Raw genomic sequence first — 17,574 nt, forward strand, 5'->3', positions numbered from 1 at the left:
GCACATGTGGGATACAGTTTAACATATATATGAGCCTGTTTACACACAAAGAGATTTACTGAGATATACTTTTACTCCAAATTCACTTCTCAACAGAGTTCCCACACTTTCATGAACAGCAGATTCAAGGACTTTCAAGCTATTTTAAAAGCACCATTAATTTTAAATCGAGCAATTTTATACAGTGCATGCGTAAAGTATTCCACATTTTCCACCTTTTCACCATTTTCCACATTTGGTTATGTTACAGCCTTATTCCAAAATGGACCAAATTTATTTAATTCCTCAAAATTCTACACACAATACCCCATAATGACATTGTGAAAAAAGATTTTTAGAAATTGTTGCAAATTTATTTAAAAATAAAAAACCTAAAAAATCTTTGTTGATGCACCTTTGGCAGCAATTACAGCCTCAAGTCATTTTGAATATGATGCCACAAACTTGACCTACCTGTATTTGGGAATTGTTACCCATTCCTCTTTGCAGTACCTCTCAAGCTCTATCAGGTTGGATGGGAAGCGACGATGTACAGTCATTTTCAGATCTCTCCCGAGATGTTCAATAGACTTTATCTCTGGGCTCTGGGTGGGCCACTCAAGGACATTTACCGAGTTGTTGTGAAGCCACTTCATTGATATTCTGGCAGTGTGCTTTGGGTAATTGTCTTGCTGGAAGATGAACCATCGTCCCAGTCTGAGGGCAAGAGCACTTTGAAGCAGGTTTTCATTCAGAATGCTCATTCAGAATTCATCTTTCCCTCTATCCTGACTAGTCTTCCAGTTCCTGTTGCTGAAAAACTCCCCAGAGCATGATGCTGCCACCACCATGCTTCCCTGTAGGGAAGGTATTAACCTGGTGACAAGCTGTGCCTGGTTTTCTCCAAACGTAACACCTGGCATTCACTCCAAAGAGTTAAATTGTAGTCTCATCAGACCAGAGAATTTAGTTTCTTATGGTCTGAGAGTCCTTTAGATGCCTCTTGGCAAATTCCAGGTGGGGAGTGGCTTCCGTCTGGCCACTCTACCATACAGGCCTGATTGGTGGATTGCTGCACAGATGGTTGTCCTTCTGTAAGGTTTTCTTCTCTCCACAGAAGAACACTGGAGCTCAGACAGAGTGACCATTGGGTTATTGATCACCTCCCTGACTAAGGCCCTTCTCCCCCGATCACTCACTTAGACGGCCAGCCAGCTCTAGGAAGAGTCCTGTAGCATCATATATCAACGCTGCCTACACACAAAAACTTAGCGTAAGCCAGGTTTCACGCTCAGAATCGCTCACGTTTGGATTTAGTAATGATGAAATGAACGTGAGAATGTGCGTTGTTCCACGCCAACTTCATTTCTTGTGCGTGTCTGTTTTATTTCCATTGGCGACTCTTAGAGACAGTTGTGTTAATTTGCACTCTACAAAGTGTCTTTGAGCCGTGCAATGGCAGCTGTATGAGACGGGTTCATCCGCATGTCTAGCAGGTATATAAGGTTTCCATACCATGAAGTTGACCAGCCAAACATTAGAGCGCAATTTGCGGCCATCGCCGTTTTTCCCAATGTAATCGGAGCAATCTACTGCACACACAGTGCTATAAAGGCACCATCTGAAGATGAATTTGCATGCGTGAATCAGAAACATTTCAATAAATGTGCAAATAAAATATGATGCACAAACTTATTAATAATTCCTACTTGTCTTCCTCATGATAAAGAGTATAAGCAAAATCTGATATGCAGTGGTGGAAAATAAAGAATGAGGTCATCAGACGCTGGATTCGAACCGAGTTCATGCTCGAACGTGTCAAAACATGGTACCATGCGCTTTACGAGCTACGCCACTCACGCTGTTAAAGATGCTGCAAAATTTTACACCTATAAATCACACTATTTCTTTTTTAATCCACTCAGTGCGATGTTCAGACCCAACTGTGTTAACCACATCAGCTCTCCCACTCTATTTTTTTCTTTTGTTATTAATTCCATAGGACAAACTTGCAAATAACACCGTTTTTCTCCAATCTAACTCCGAAAGCAGCACCTCCAAAGCACCTGCCTCACGAGCGCAAAGTCCCTCCCTGCCTCCTCCCCCGTATGAATATGCTAATGACTCTACTTTGGCAAAACCAAACGAAAAAGTAATGTCAAAAGCAAGCAAGAAGAGAAACTTTGAACAGAATGTGAATTGGAGGTGCTGCTTTCGGAGGTAGACAAAAGAATTAATAACAAAAGAAAAAAATAGAGTGGAAGAGTTTAGCTGATGCGGTTAACACAGTTGGGTCTGAACATGGATTAAAAAGGACATAGTGAGATCTATAGATGTAAACTGTTATAGTGTCATTATCATCCTGTGTGGCGTAGCTCGTAAAACGCATGGTATCATGATTTGACACATTCGAGCAAGAACTCGGTTCAAATCCAGCAGCTGATGTATTCATTCTTCTTTTTTTTCCCACTACATATCAGATTTTGCATACTATTTATCACGAGGAAGACAAGTAGGAATCATTAATAAGTCTGTGTATCATATTTTATTTGCACATTTATTGAATGGAAATGTTTCTGATTCACGTATGCAAATTTATCTTCAGATGGTGTCTTTATAGCACTGTGTGTGCAGTAGATTGCTCCGATTACATTGGGAAAACAGGCGACCGCTGCAAATTGCGCTTTAATGTTTGGCTGGTCAACTGCATGGAATGGAAACCTTATATACCTGCTAGATATGCAGATGAACCCGTCATACAGCTGCCATTGCAACACTGCTCAGACACTTTGTAGAGAGCAATTTAACACAACTGCCTCTAGGAGTCGCCAATGGAAATAAAACAGACACGCACAAAAAATTTGCGTACGCCTGCCATGAAGTTGGTGTGGAGCTGCGCACATTCCCACGTTCATTTCATCGTTACTAAATCCAAACGTGAGCGATTCTGAGCGTGAAACCTGGCATACGCAAAGTTTTTGTGCATACGCAGTGTTGATACATGAGGCCCCTGGTGTTTCCAAATATCTTCCACTTACGAATGATGGACACCACTATGACTGTGGGATTTGGGGAAAATATCTAATTGCGGTTTTTTTTTTGTTTTTTTTTGACAGATTTGATTTTGGTTTTATTTGATTTGAGATTTAATTTCAAAGTCAAGTCAAGTCTTATATTAGCAAACATCTCTGAAATTTTACTTTGCTGTAGCTTACTGGAAGACTCTCTGTTATTGCCTTACTTAAACTCATCAACTACCAGTAGCTCAGTGGTAATGTAACTCACCTCTCATGCCAGAGACCAGGGTTCTATTCCTGACTCTGACAGAAAAAGAGCAAGATGATGACCAAAGGCCAAAAATCAACTTACATAATTTTCAAAAATTTACAACAATTTCAGAAAATCTTTTTTTCACATTGTCATTATGGGGTATTGTGTGTAGAATTTTAAGGAAATTAATTAATTTAATCTATTTTGGAATAAGGCTGTAACATAAACAAATGTGGAATATGTAGTGCCATGAAAGTCTTTACTGTACATGTCACTTTCACTTAATATTTATGTTAAATATGTCACATGAGTAATTTTCAAAAATTGTCTTTTTTTAAAAAGGTGTGTTTTAAGAACTAAATAAAATTTTGTGAATTTAATACTGAGATCTTAAAATTATATTTATATTAGATAAAATCTGATTTTTTTTGTCAGTGTTTTTGTACTATCCACAATCCAAAGATTTTTTGACAGATATTGAGATTTGATTTGATTTGCGAAATACATTTGTAGTCAAGCTTCTGCTCAATATTCTGTATTGTAGCTTCTTACTGCTAAAATGCAGTGTGTTAATAAAAAAGGAACTTAAGATCTTATCTTAGCAAACATCTCTGAAATTGTACTTTCCTGTTGCTTATTGGAAGACTCTCTGTTTTGGCCTTAACTAACTTCATCTCTTATTGAGGATTTTTCTGTTAATAATGAATATTCACAAAGAAGCAAGTTGCCTTTCGTTAACCGGATTCATCGACTCCCAGTAGCTCAGTGGTTACGTCATTCACCTCTCATGCCAGAGACCCGGGTTCTATCCCCGACTCTGACAGACGAAAAAGAAGGCAAAGATGAAGACGATGAAGATGACTACCAAGAAGATGAAGACCAAGAAGACAAACAGCATGATGACGCAGACAAAGAAGATGACTAACAAGAAGATGAAAACAAAGAAGATGAAGACCAAGAAGAAAAACAGCATGATGACGCAGACAAAGAAGACGACGATCGAGACCAAGAAGATAAAGACATAGATAAAGAAACTGGCTATGATAACATAGACGAGAAAGACCAAGAGCTTGTCTACAAAGAAAACGGAGGCTACCAAGATGAAAACTAAGACAAAGAATAAGTCGACGACCAAGAAAACAAACACCTAGAACAAGGAGGATGATGATGAAAATCGCGACCAAGAAGAAGACATAGATGATAGAAGATGAAAATGATGATCAAGAACAAGAGGATGATGACAAAAAAGACAAAGAAGATGAAGACCAAGACCAAGAAGATGACAACAAAGAAGATGACGACTAAGAAGAGGACAAAAAAACAAAGAAGATGATGACCAAGAAGATGAAGACTAAAGCATAAATGACGAAAAAGACAAAAACCAATAAGATCAAGATGACAACTGAAACCAAGAAGATGAAGACCAAGATGAAGAAAGGACCAAAAAGATACCGAAGACTTAGTTCAGTTGTGCAAGTCTGCAAGTGCAAGTCTGATTGGGCAGAGAAGCAAGTTGCCTTTCGTTGATCAGGTTCATCAACTAGTAGCGCAGTGGTTACATGACTCACCTCTCACGGCAGAGAGTTTTATCCCCAACTCTGACAGAACAAGACGAAGACCAAGCAGACGCCCAAGGCCAAGAAATTAACTAAGACGAAGATGATGACCAAGAAGACAAAGAGGAAGATGACGACAAAGGTGACAACGAAAACAAAAGAGACAGAGACCAAGAAGATGACAACCAAGGGCGGTTTTCTTTGATATTAATTAGCCTATTAATGCTTCTGAAGTGGCAGACACCATCATACCACTTGTCATCAACTCTGTTAACATCTTTTGTTTTTGACATGGTTTCATGTCACAGAATATGGAAGAAATTGTGCCATTTTATACAGTGATAAAGGTTATGTCGGTTAGCATTTCATTATAAATGTATTTTAATCTTATAAAAAAACACCCAAGATGACAGGATGAAAACTGATAAACCATAAATTGCCACAGTTATACTGTTCTCATGTTTGACCAGATTAAGCATTTCTATATTATTTATACTCAGCTTCAGTGACACATATGAGAAATTTGTGCGCAAGGTCGCCCTCTAGCTTCCAGTATGAATGAAAAAGTAATTAATAATATATTATATATCATAAAACATAATTATCATGATTTTGTGAATGCTTATACAACATATTTTAAGATGAAAATTTGGAAAGATAAAACTTCTAAATATTTTGTGTTTTTTATCATCACTGTTATTGTAATAAATCCCCCCCCCCCCCCCCCCCCCCCAAAAATGCGATAGGGTTTCATGTCCTGTGGTCCATATCTGCCATTCCTATTGCTGAACTATGTCAAACAGATGTCTCACCTTTGGTAATATGCAAGCTCCTCTTTCACCAGAAAGAGATTGGCCTTCAACTCATTCCTCTCAAAAAGCATGTCTCGTACTTCCTGCTTAGTAAAACATGGCCGGTTTGGATCCTTCAAGTCAATAATCATCTTATCTGTAAGGTCAATGGCTGAACTGCTCTGAAGGAGGCAAAGGTGGAGAAATATAAGTACGTGAGTGAAGCACCATAAATGTCTAACTGAGCTGTTATAATAAAATTAAACAAGATAAAAACAAAAGACACAATTTGCACATTTTTACTATAAATCCCCTAATTAATCAAAAAATGTGTGGTACACAATGTGGCCTACATAAAAGGCTGCAAATAATTTTATAAGAAACAATAAGAGTTAATCACTTTATATATGTTATTATATTTTATTATAAATATTATATTTAATTGTAAAATATTTTTGACCACAGTTATGCACACAACTCTTTAGTGCATTAAAAATCCTTTTAGTCTGCAAATTTGAACTTAACTTTTTTCATTAATTCATTCATTTTCCTTCGGCTTAGTCCCTTTATTCATCAGGGGTCGCCACAGCGGAATAAACCGGCAACTTTTCCAGCATATGTTTTACACAGCAGATGCACTTCAAGATACAACCCAGTACTAGAAAAAAACCTTTTTCATTTTAACAAAAATAAAATGCTTATTTGATTTTTGAATTGAAGTCATATCTGTTCATTAAGCATAACAATGAAACTTAAGTTTAAATTAATCAATTTTAAAATAAAATATTTATAAATAATTGTACAGATTTAGCTAAGATCTTCTGCATTTCTTGTTAATTTAAGCTTCTTTTATTTATTTCTGAATTTTAATCATTTCTGCTAATTAAGAAGCTAGTAAACAGGGTCAGAAATGAAGAGACATGTAACAAAAATGCATCTAAAAGTAATACTAAATTCAAGATAAGAGGTCAAAATGCCTTAAAATGTTAAAAAAATGTACAGTTAAAGAATCATTAAAGTTAAATCTACAAAATGATGAAAGGTTCAATTTGTGATATTACACTTAGACATATGCAAGTTACATCAGATATTATTTTGATTTATTTTAAATGCTTAAATCGAAGTATTCGACTTAATAGACAACACTGATACGTTTTCTAAGGTAGTTATAAATACTGCCCTCACAATGTTTGCAAAAAAAGCCCCAAGAAATCACATAAAATATTGCCCCTAATAAAAAGTAATAATTTGTGACCCTGCTAGAAATGCGAAAAAGATTCTGATAAGCATTTAATGTCAAAATGTAATCAAGCATCAAAAGCCGGTAAGCTGAAGGGAGTTGTGCACAAACATGTCAGTTCCACTGCTGTGAGGGCAAGCATGACCTATATATGCCTCATCCAACCAACCAAAGCGGAAATTAGTGTGCAACATAATAATACTTCAACCCCTCAAAGGGAACGTAGAAGCTTCTGTGAGATTATGACTTTAGGAAACAGACATACACACATACCCACATATTACCTATAAAAGGCAATCACCTTATTGTTAAGAATTATGACTAACCGTTTCAGCAGCAGTATGTACACTGGATCTTTCCAGTTGTGAGTTCAGACGCTGTATCTCTTTCTGCTTTTCGCACAGATCGGCTTCCAGGTCTGCTTTTCTCTCCACTGCGCTTTTCATCTGTGTATGTATGATGTTCTGCTTGTGTCTGAGCTCTGCATTTATCTTCATCAACCGTTCCTGCTGCTCCTGGAGCTAAACGACAAAATGCAGACACACTTCTTCTCACTGAATATCATTCATGAATGCTAACAATGCAAAAGAAGTTCACTTAAATCATTAAGTTAGTTTATAGATTTTCTGTTAATTTTTTATGCAACTTTTATCTCAGTGGTACCAGTTTGGCCAGTTTCAAACCCAAGGCAAAGCAAACATACAACATAATAGGGAAAACTCTGAACTGTAGTGTCTGTGACCACATGTATGTGCCTCTAATGCAATTCACGAGCAAATAATTGGCGGCCACAACCCCTGCCGTGCTGCTTGTTTGTTTAGTGTCAGTTGCTGCGACACACTGTTGACATTGTGTCCTAAATTCAACATGAAAAACCTTGATGTGGTGAAAAGCTAAACTAGGTTTGATGAAGAGAAAAGATCTGTTTCACTGTGGGGGGAATCGTTTTTACTATTTTTATGCATTTTGAAAAGAAATCTCAGATAGATTTTTGGTTATAGTACCTTTAAGGCCTTGACATAAGCGAAATAGAAGAACAAACTGGTGTGACATCTTTTTGAACAAAATCAGCCCAAATAAGTTTTGAGTTTGATACAGTCTGCTAAATGTCTTTAATTGGTATTTACAGGAAAGTCTCCCACATTTCTTCGGTTAAGTCTGTCAAAGTTAATTGTCCATAAGTAAAAGAATAAATATGAGAGAGCTGAGTTGTAGTACAAATTGTTGAGCTACACTGATATAGAAACTTTAGTCAAAATCGATTAATGATCTTTCTATAATTTTGAAGCAAATAACAAAATTTTAGGCTGACAAATACAAGTATTGATATGAAATTTGAATTAAAATGCAAATAAATAAAGTGGACAGCTGTATTTATTTATTTTTTTTAATTAAAAAATTTGTATCAATTACATTGTTGTGTCAGTAGGTGGCGACAAGTAACTTTAAAAAAAATCCATTGGACATTAATCGTACGCAAAAGAGATTCATTCAAAATGCTGACTCATTCACTGTGAAGCAAATCATGCTTTTGTGGGAGACTCATTTAATTTTTTATTACATTTTTTAAAGACGGCAGTAAGTTTTTTTTTCTGAACCACTAGTATTTACCATACTATTTTATTTGGTTGTCACCTCAGAATTATAAAAGCGACCTGGCAACCTTTATTGTAAACAAACAAATTGCGCTGTGTAGCTGTACTTTGAGTATAATGATCAGATTTCCTCTAGGATTTTTCCAGCTGTGGCGGCAGACCTTTTACACAGATCTACCAATTACCTATCGTGCTATTTCAGTGACAAATGTTGTGAGTGCAGTATTACAAGTCGAGATCACATTCATGTAATACAAGCATGCAAATCTCTTTACTAGCGCACCTATTTCCTCTATTCGTGCACAAAACTTCTTGCACGCCCGCTCAAATATACACTGCTTAAGTGCCGATTTTCTTGTGCGATTTGGTGCGTTTATGTAACAAGTATGTCTCTAACATTTATTAGATTTGCAAGGAATATTTATGAATGTTTCCAGTAGACCTATAGAGCGGCATTTATGTGTCCTGATAAAGTGAAACGGCTTTCAGCATCCTAGCTGAAAGCTACAGCATGTTTGCTAGCCTTATGCATCACGTGCCTGTCAGTCAGTCATTAAACAAATAATGCACAGCACTACTACTATTACAGAAAAGTTTGCGCTGTTATAATTTACTTACATTTTAATTCGTTTAGGTGCGATTATAATTATAACCTGCTATTGAAAAAACAAAAATGGGAAGCTGTTAATGTAGCCGTTGCAAGATAAATGTTGGTGTGGCGGCCTGCCATTGAAGAATGAATGTAGCAGAAACCATGATGAGGCATTCAGCATTTGTTTTGGCACAGATTATTTCTAATTTTATCCAACAAACAAAGACAAATAATTATCTGAGTTCTGTAATTTTATTATAACACTTGTAATCCCAAGAGTCATGGTTTAAACCCTGGTGAGAGTGATTGATAATATGCAGATTTATTTGAGCAGCTCAGTTTATATAAGATCCATACCGCTTCCACCTCCTTGGACATGCTGGAAATCTCCTGAACCTTCGCTCTTAACTCATCGCGCTGCTTATCCACCACTTCCTTTAGCTTGAGCATCACCTCTCGCTCCTGCCGCTGAGTGCGGTCTAGAAAGAAGAAATGTATGGTCAAATTTTAAAACAATGCATAGAGCAGTAATGTTCTAGAGCAGGGGAGCCCAAATTTTTCTTATAAAGGTCCAAAAACCATCCTTGACTGAGTCTAGTGAGCTGAAGGTAAATATAGTTGCCATGGGCAAGTTCCTAATTTATTTAATAATATTTAAAAAATAACTAGAAAACATTGCTTAATATTAACTAATACAGTATAATTATTTAATAATTAATAATGAACTTATTACAGTAAATCTCATTTATAACAGAATGGAGCTACACTATTTATTTATTTATTTATTTTTTGGCTCACCGATGTCTTCTGCATAGTCCTCTATCTGTCGGGTGATATTGTTTACATTTTTTAAAAACTAATTCATTTACAAAATTTCATTGTAACACTTCATTTCAGTTAGCTTTTTTGTAGCTCACCAATAAAACAACCAGAAAAAGGTTACGTCAAATTAGAAATGACCCCCAACCAAATCAAAGGTTACAATGGGCCAACTTTGGCCTGCGGGCCCTACTTTGGGCATCTCTGTTCTAGAGTGAGAACTACAAATACATTATATACAAACAGTATATAACATTAACAGTTGCTTAAGTACAAGAATTGACAACATAAATGCGTTTGTCTGCACTAATAGCCTAGTGGTTAAGTGCGCAGACATATAGCACCATGGTCCACACAGCAACTTTTTGTTTTCTGGCTCGAGGTCCTTTGCTGACCCTTTCCCTCTTTCTGCTCCCAACTATTTCCTGCCAATTCTCTGCACTATTCTCTACATTAAAGGTTAAAAACCCCTAAAAAATAATTATAAATAAATAAATGCATTTTGCAGACATTAACAGCTTCAGCTTGTATGGGTTCAACATTCCTGACTGCTGACTCAACAGTAATAAATAAGGAAAAATAACCACTCCCTAGAAGGAGATTAACAACGTTATTCAGTCCAAACTGAATATATGAGCTCATCACCTCTAAGAAACATCTAAAATAAGGAGACAGACAACAACCCAAATGGGAAATCCCATGACTTTGCTTTGTTCAAGCACTAACACTGTGGACTTTATACTGTACACAACAATTATAATAAATTAAATTGGTCCTACGTGGAAAGGCAATGGGCCTGTAATACTTATAAAACAATAAAAGACTTTGGATAATAATTACCCTTTTAAATAACAGATTATACCAGTTTTAATAACAGATTTTATAACTTTTTACAGAAAAAAACAGTCTGATTTAAAACAGTTATAAACCTGAATTCTAGATCCTATAGTGAATGGTTCATCTATGATTGGTTCACTGCTAAAACCTCAGAATGTAACCAAAATGTCATAACTAGATCTTCAAATGAAAACATCAGACTTTTTTGGTCTCTGGGATGTGCATGACAATACCAAAGAACTGTCTGTTGTTACTTTGGTTTCATCATGACTAAAATATATGAGCATATTTTATAAAACACTTCGTTTCCATTCCAGAAAGTGTCCTTAATCTATTATTACAATATAAACGATCATTTACATTTTTAATTTGACAGTGCTATTTGTATATATTCTTTAAAGTTTATATGCTTCTCATATTATTTTACCTTCTTTTGAATGAGTGCATTGTATGCGGGTCAGAAGCTCTTGGTTTTCTTCTTTGAGCTGATGCACCTGGGACTGTAACACTTCTAGGTTGTTCTTCAGTTTTTTTTCTGTCTGATGCCAGTCCTGAAGAAAAACAAAGCAAAACGTTGCAAAAAAGACAAAAAAAATCCCTTCAAACCACAAACACATGAAGTGAGACTCACCAGATGTCAGGCTGACATTAGTTTCATAAGCCCAACAATTTAGCAGATCACTTGAGAACACAATGACTTGTAAATCTATTCATGCATTATTGATGCAGGACAGTCCCTGTGCATTACATAAACTACCCCAAGCAGACAAATTATTATTAGAGAGGATGTAGTGTATGCCGTTTTATTTTTACGAATGAGGTGTCCAATAGAGTGCTGCAGCTGTGACATCAAAACATAACTAATTTACTTTTGGTTCCTTCAAGATTTTACTAGAGGTTATTGTTTTTAAATAGGGGGTTTTCATTTCACAAGCTCTGTGACAAACATAACTTACCACTACTTGGATGTTTTGTTGAACAAAATAAACTGCTGACAACATACACTCACTGGCCACTTTATTAGGTACACCTTACTAGTACGGAGTTGAATACCCTTTTGACTTTAGAATTGCCTTAATGCTTCATGGCATAGATTCAACATAGTACTGGAAACATTTCTCAGAGATTTTGGTTCATATTGGCATTATAGCATTACACCACCAGCAGCAGCCTGAACCATTGATTCAAGGCAGGATGGATCTATGCTTTCTTGTTGATGCCAAATTCTGACCCTAACATCCGAATGTCGCAGCAGAAATCAAGACTCATCAGATCAGACAATGTTTTTCCAATCTTCTATTGTCCAATTTTGGTGAGCCTATGCGAATTGAGCCTCAATTTCCTGTTCTTATCTGACAGGAGTGGCACCCGTGTGGTCTTCCACTGCTGTAGCCCATCCGCCTCAAGGTTAGACGTGTTGTACATTCAGAGATGCTCTTCTGCTGTTGTCTTTCTTTCAGCTGGAACCAGTCTGGCCATTTTACTCTGACCTCTAGCATCAACAAAGCATTTGCACCCACAGAACTGCCACTTAGGTGCTGCTCGATTTTGGGAAAAATCATAATCACGATTATTTTGGTCATAATTGTAATCACGATTATTCAAAACGATTACTGTTGAAGTCAAAATTATTAGCGCTCCTGAGAATTTTTTAAAAATAAATATATAAATGATATTTAAAAGTGCGTGGAATTTTAAGAGTATTTCCTATAATATTTTTTCTTCTGGAGAAAGTTTTATTTGTTTTATTTTGGCTAGAATAAAAGTAGGATTAAATATTTTGAAACCTATTTTAAGGTCAATATTATTAGCCCCTTTAGGCAATATATATATTTTTATTGTCTGCAGAAGAAACTACTGTTATACAATGACTTGCCTAATTACCCTAATTAAGCCTTTGAATTTGAATGCTTGTATTTTGAAAAATATTAAGTCAAATATTATTTGCTGTCATCATAGCAAAGATAAAAGAAATTAGTTATTAGAATTGAGTTATTAAAACTATTATGTTTAGAAATGTGTTAAAAAATCTTCTTTCAATTAAACATAAATTGGGGGAAAAGGGTTGCTAATATTCAGGAGGGCTAATAATTCTGACTTCAATTGTATATATACAGTTATTTTCCTTTCTGCAAAGGAAAGAGAAATAAATACAATAGAATAAAAATATTAAATAAACTGTGCTTTAAGCATCTGCACTGTAAGAAAAACACTTTAGCTACAAAAGTCCTTCAGTCAAGAGCAGCGAGTGATTTTCTCCTTTTGTTATTTGATTAATAATGATCGAAACAGGCGGCAGCAGGAATGGTGCACTGTCACTTTATTGGTTTCGCTTTCACGTTTCTTTTAATCCTCAACTCGTTTGTTTATTACACAAATACACCATTAAAGCGCTTACATTAAGATGACTGTAGATGCTCTGCTGGTCACAGTGTGCGAATGAGACTGAATGCTGAACGCATGCTTCTGACTGTGTGTACGCGCTGCACTCACACAGGAGCATGCGGTTTAGTTTGCGCTTTTAAGAGCAGCAAATGTTTACAACTGGAAAGGTGGTGGTAAATAATGGAATAATTGGTTATCTCGATTAATGGTTTTTCATAATCGTTAGAAGCCAAAATCAAAATCGGATTTTCGATTAATTGCACACTGGATATTTTCTCTTTTTCAGACCATTCTCTGTAAACCCTAGAGATGGTTGTGTGTGAAAATCCCAGTAGATCAGCAGTTTCTGAAATACTCAAACCAGCCTGTCTGACACCGACAACCATGTCATGTTCAAAGTCACTTAAATCACCTTTGTTCTCCATTCTGTTGCTCGGTCTGAACTGCAGTAGATCAGCTTGACCAACTGTTTGTTCAGTTTGTGTGTAAAATTTTAAAGTTTGTGTGTCCTGCTTCTTTAATAATAATTCAATGAATCAGCACTTTCTGAAAATTAATTGTTCCAGAAGTAAATCTGAAAATTAACATTTTCAGCTGTTTAGTTCGTTTTGTGTTCAGTTTGAAACAAAAGACATAACTGATTATGTTTTTGAACTGGATTTGACAGTTCAAATAAATCATTGACTTGTGCTCTCTTAATTAGTTTAAAAAACGGATTTCTTTACAACACAAAAAATACATAAAATAAAACATACATATACCTTAGGAATGAAATAACAGAACATTTTAGCTGTTTTAAAAACTTGACTTTTTCAAACTGCGGTAAACCTTAAAGCCAGTTATTATCCCATACCTAGATTCAAGATGTTTAACTATATTGTAATAACATGAACGTAATAGACATAATTTAAAACCAAACATGATTGTCTTGAGAGCATCAGAGACACGTGCTGTAAAGGATCCGCAGCTCATTTGTATTTAGTATACTATCACTCAAAAATGGGCATCTGCAGGACCTGTGGAGTAGTTTGAGCTAAACTTCAGAAACATTCATTCATTCATTTTCATTTTGGCTTAGTCTCTCCATTAATCAGGGGTCGCCACAGCTGAATGAACCGCCAACTTATCCAGCATATATTTTTGTTGTGAGGCAAATGTGCTACCCACAGCGCCACCATGACGCCCTCAGACAGTCTTAGATCCATTTTTTTTTACTTTGCTTCAAATCAGACTTTGTAATTTGATTCAACTTGTAGCTATTAGGTTCTGTTCACTAATATTAATTATTAATACTTTATTAGAAATACCAATAAAAGTATCTGCCCTGATGAAAAAAGTGGGCAGGTACTACTGTACTATAATAATAATAATAAATAACACTTTATTTTAATTATAATATATTAAAATATATAATTATTCTCTAATCAGTTGCCTATTATGTCGTGAATATACCCCTGTAATGCATACTTCACTCCTTTTTTGTCTGGCTTTCTCAGATATCTCACTTGTTCGCCAAAAATGACATTATATCCCTGGCAATGTCTGACATCGGCGCACACATTGAAAAAGCCATGCCAGACAGGAAAGCTTGACAGGCGTAGCAACAGTAACTAAGGAGGGTGGGGCTTAGCGAAGGGTCCATTCCCTGAGCCCTAAGAAACTGCTTACCTCGCTTATTGGTTATGTCCACCCCTGGTCATTTCAAATAATTATTCATGCATTATCACATAGATCTAACCCTTACTATATAGTAAGATCCTGTAATTAATTAATATAACTCAGTTGTTAAGGGGCGAGGCAGTGGCGCAGTAGGTAGTGCTGACGCCACACAACAAGAAGGTCGCTTGTTCGAACCTTGGCTCAGTAGGCGTTTCTGTGTGGAGCTTGCATGTTCTCCCTGCCTTCGCATGGGTTTCCTCCGGATGCTCCGGTTTCCCCCACAGTCCAAAGACATGCGGTAAAGGGTGAATTGGGTAGGCTAAATTGTCCGTAGTGTATTAGTGTGTGTGTGTGAATGTGTGTCTGGATGTTTCCCAGAGATGGGTTGTGGCTGGAAGGGCATCCGCTGCGTAAAAACTTGCTGGATAAGTTGGCGGTTCATTCCGCTGTGGAGACCCTGGGTAATAAAGGGAATAAGCCGACAAGAAAATGAATGAACTCAGTAGTTAAATGTACACTGTAACAAGGACACCTTGATAAAGTGTAACCAAATAATGTGCATTCATTTATTTTCTTTTTTGCTTAGTCCCTTTATTAAACTGGGGTCACCACACCGTAATGAACCACCAACTTATCCAGCATATGTTTTTACGCAGCGGATGCTCTTCCAGCTCCAACCCATCACTGGGAAACATCCCTACACTTTCTACTCACTCAAATACACTACGGCCAATTTAGCTTATTTTACCTGTACCGCATGTCTTTGGACTGTGGAGGAAACCGGAGCATGATGTGGGGAAAACCGGTGGAAACCCCTCCAACACGGGGAGAACATGCCAGAAATGCCAAGTGGCCCAGTCAGGTCTTGAACCAGCGACCCTCTTGCTGTGAGGCCATTGTGCTACCCACTGCGCCACCGTGTTGCCACCAAATAAATATTTTTTATTAAATATTACGAGGACATGAATATGAAAGGTAACAGGCATATATGAAAAGGAATGCGATATAATTTTGATATATTGGCTACAACATTTATGGATCGGCGAACAAGTGGTTTGAATGAACGGATTAACTGTCAAAACGAAAGCATTAAAACCCCCATCACTAATTAGATGATGGGCAGGGCAGCCCGGAAGTGACTTTTATTTGGCATTTTCTGTAATGTTCGAAATGTAATTCGAGTCAAAAAGCCCTCATCCAAAAGTGGCTATATTAATAGACTGTTTTAAAAAGAGCCTCGCTACACCAACAGTGTTGACATGTCGACCATGTTGTGTGTTCTTCCCTCACCCGACTCTCTGCGCTGCTGCTGCTCTCTTCGCATTCCTTCACATGCCGTTTCTTCTGCTGCTGTAACTGTAAAGTCTCGAACGCTTTCAACAATTCCTCTTCTTTACATTTATGAGACTGGTTTCTCGCTGCAAAACTCTCCAGGAGCTCCAGCACTTTCACTATGCGAGACACCAGACCTTCCACACTCGACTTGCCATAGCTGTCGATCAGCTTCTCCACTTCTGCTCCCACCACTTTCGCGATTTCATACACATCATCCACCGTCATAGAAGAAAATGTCCTATCGAAACACGAATGTGCCTCCTTGGCTGTGTCGTTTTGGTTTTCTTCGACGGCTATCACGCAAGTCTCCATAATGCACTTGAGTTGAACTTGAATTCAAACAGCGAGAATCGACAATTATCAGTCGGATCTAAACATGCTTCCAGTTGCGCTTCAGTCCGAGTGTTGTGCCGTTTCACTTTTAAACGCGTGCATATTCGCTCCGGGTTGTTTTATAACTACATCTTTTGTTGATACGCTCCAATAAGCACGACTGAGTTATAAAACCCGACATGTCCCTATGCGTTGGGAAAACTTGCATGTCATAACCTGATAATAACTTGATGATCCACGCACCCGTCACGAACATGTGGGCGAATTATGACCGTGCATGTTTGCATTGTGATCTTTTATTAAAAGTAGCTGAACAGAGCTACAGTGGCTTGCTTGAGATGGTTGTCCCTCCTTCTTTTCTGTCCAATGCAACTCGAGAGCTTTAACGCAGCATATATGGCAAGCCATTTTAATATTAAAAGTACTCTAAATAGTTTCAACGTTACATTCATATTTTTTATAGTGGTAGGCTACTTCTAATAGTGAGAAGTATCTATTCCTAGTCAACTAGTTCATCTGTAGTAGGCTAGCTGTGCTAAGTAGCATCTTTCCCAGTTGTAACATTTATTTGGTACTGCTGCTTTTAATATAATAAACTGATTATTATTAGTTATTAAAGAAAAAAAATAATAAAAACATCCAGGTTAAGGAGATCATAAACCCTGCAAGTTATGCACATTTACCAAGCACACATAGTGGCATGGCCAGAGGAACTGTAATGTTATGACAGAGAAAGCTAAAATGCAGGCCAAACGCTGCTATTTCCACAGAGCTTGTCCTGTTTCTGTACTTAGGCTTCCAAAAACATGACACAAAAAGAGAAATGCTTACAATTTCATTTTAATTACATTCCAGAGAATAAAAAAAAAAAATAAAATAAAAAAAAAAAATATATATATATATATATATATATATATAGAGAGAGAGAGAGAGAGAGAGAGAGAGAGAGAGAGAGAGAGAGCTAACATTTGACAAAGGAGAACTTCCAGAATCTGTCTCAGTTCAGAGCTGGATTCAGCTAAAAACTCCTTCAATTGATGAATTGTGAGCCACAACCTGTTTTTATTAGTTAAAATTGATTAATTACATACACAGTTTCTAGTGTTAACGGTATGCTGTAGCGAGGATGTAAACAACAGGAAATGCTGTTTGGCACCGCTAACAATTTAGCTACAAATTCATA

At 36.8% G+C, this 17,574-nt stretch overlaps 1 protein-coding gene across 2 annotated transcripts in view; it reads right to left on the bottom strand.

Annotated features, from left to right (window-relative positions):
- The window catches only part of rilp (Rab interacting lysosomal protein), a 23,427-nt gene extending 6,729 nt beyond the window's left edge, over positions 1 to 16,698 (bottom strand). Inside the window, exons 1-5 of one of the 2 annotated variants that reach the window (XM_001344147.8) lie at positions 16,014 to 16,698; positions 11,107 to 11,230; positions 9,381 to 9,502; positions 7,163 to 7,357; positions 5,618 to 5,778 (exon numbers count right to left, since the gene is read on the bottom strand). In XM_001344147.8, coding sequence (XP_001344183.4) covers positions 5,618 to 5,778; positions 7,163 to 7,357; positions 9,381 to 9,502; positions 11,107 to 11,230; positions 16,014 to 16,370 — 959 coding nt within the window. In that variant the 5' untranslated portion in view covers positions 16,371 to 16,698. The remainder of the gene's footprint in view (positions 1 to 5,617; positions 5,779 to 7,162; positions 7,358 to 9,380; positions 9,503 to 11,106; positions 11,231 to 16,013) is intronic. The other variant, XR_012390897.1, reaches the window with a different exon arrangement.
- Positions 16,699 to 17,574: the final 876 nt, after the last annotated feature.

Source organism: Danio rerio, chromosome 15 (assembly GCF_049306965.1).
Source record: "Danio rerio strain Tuebingen ecotype United States chromosome 15, GRCz12tu, whole genome shotgun sequence".
NCBI lineage: Eukaryota > Metazoa > Chordata > Actinopteri > Cypriniformes > Danionidae > Danio > Danio rerio.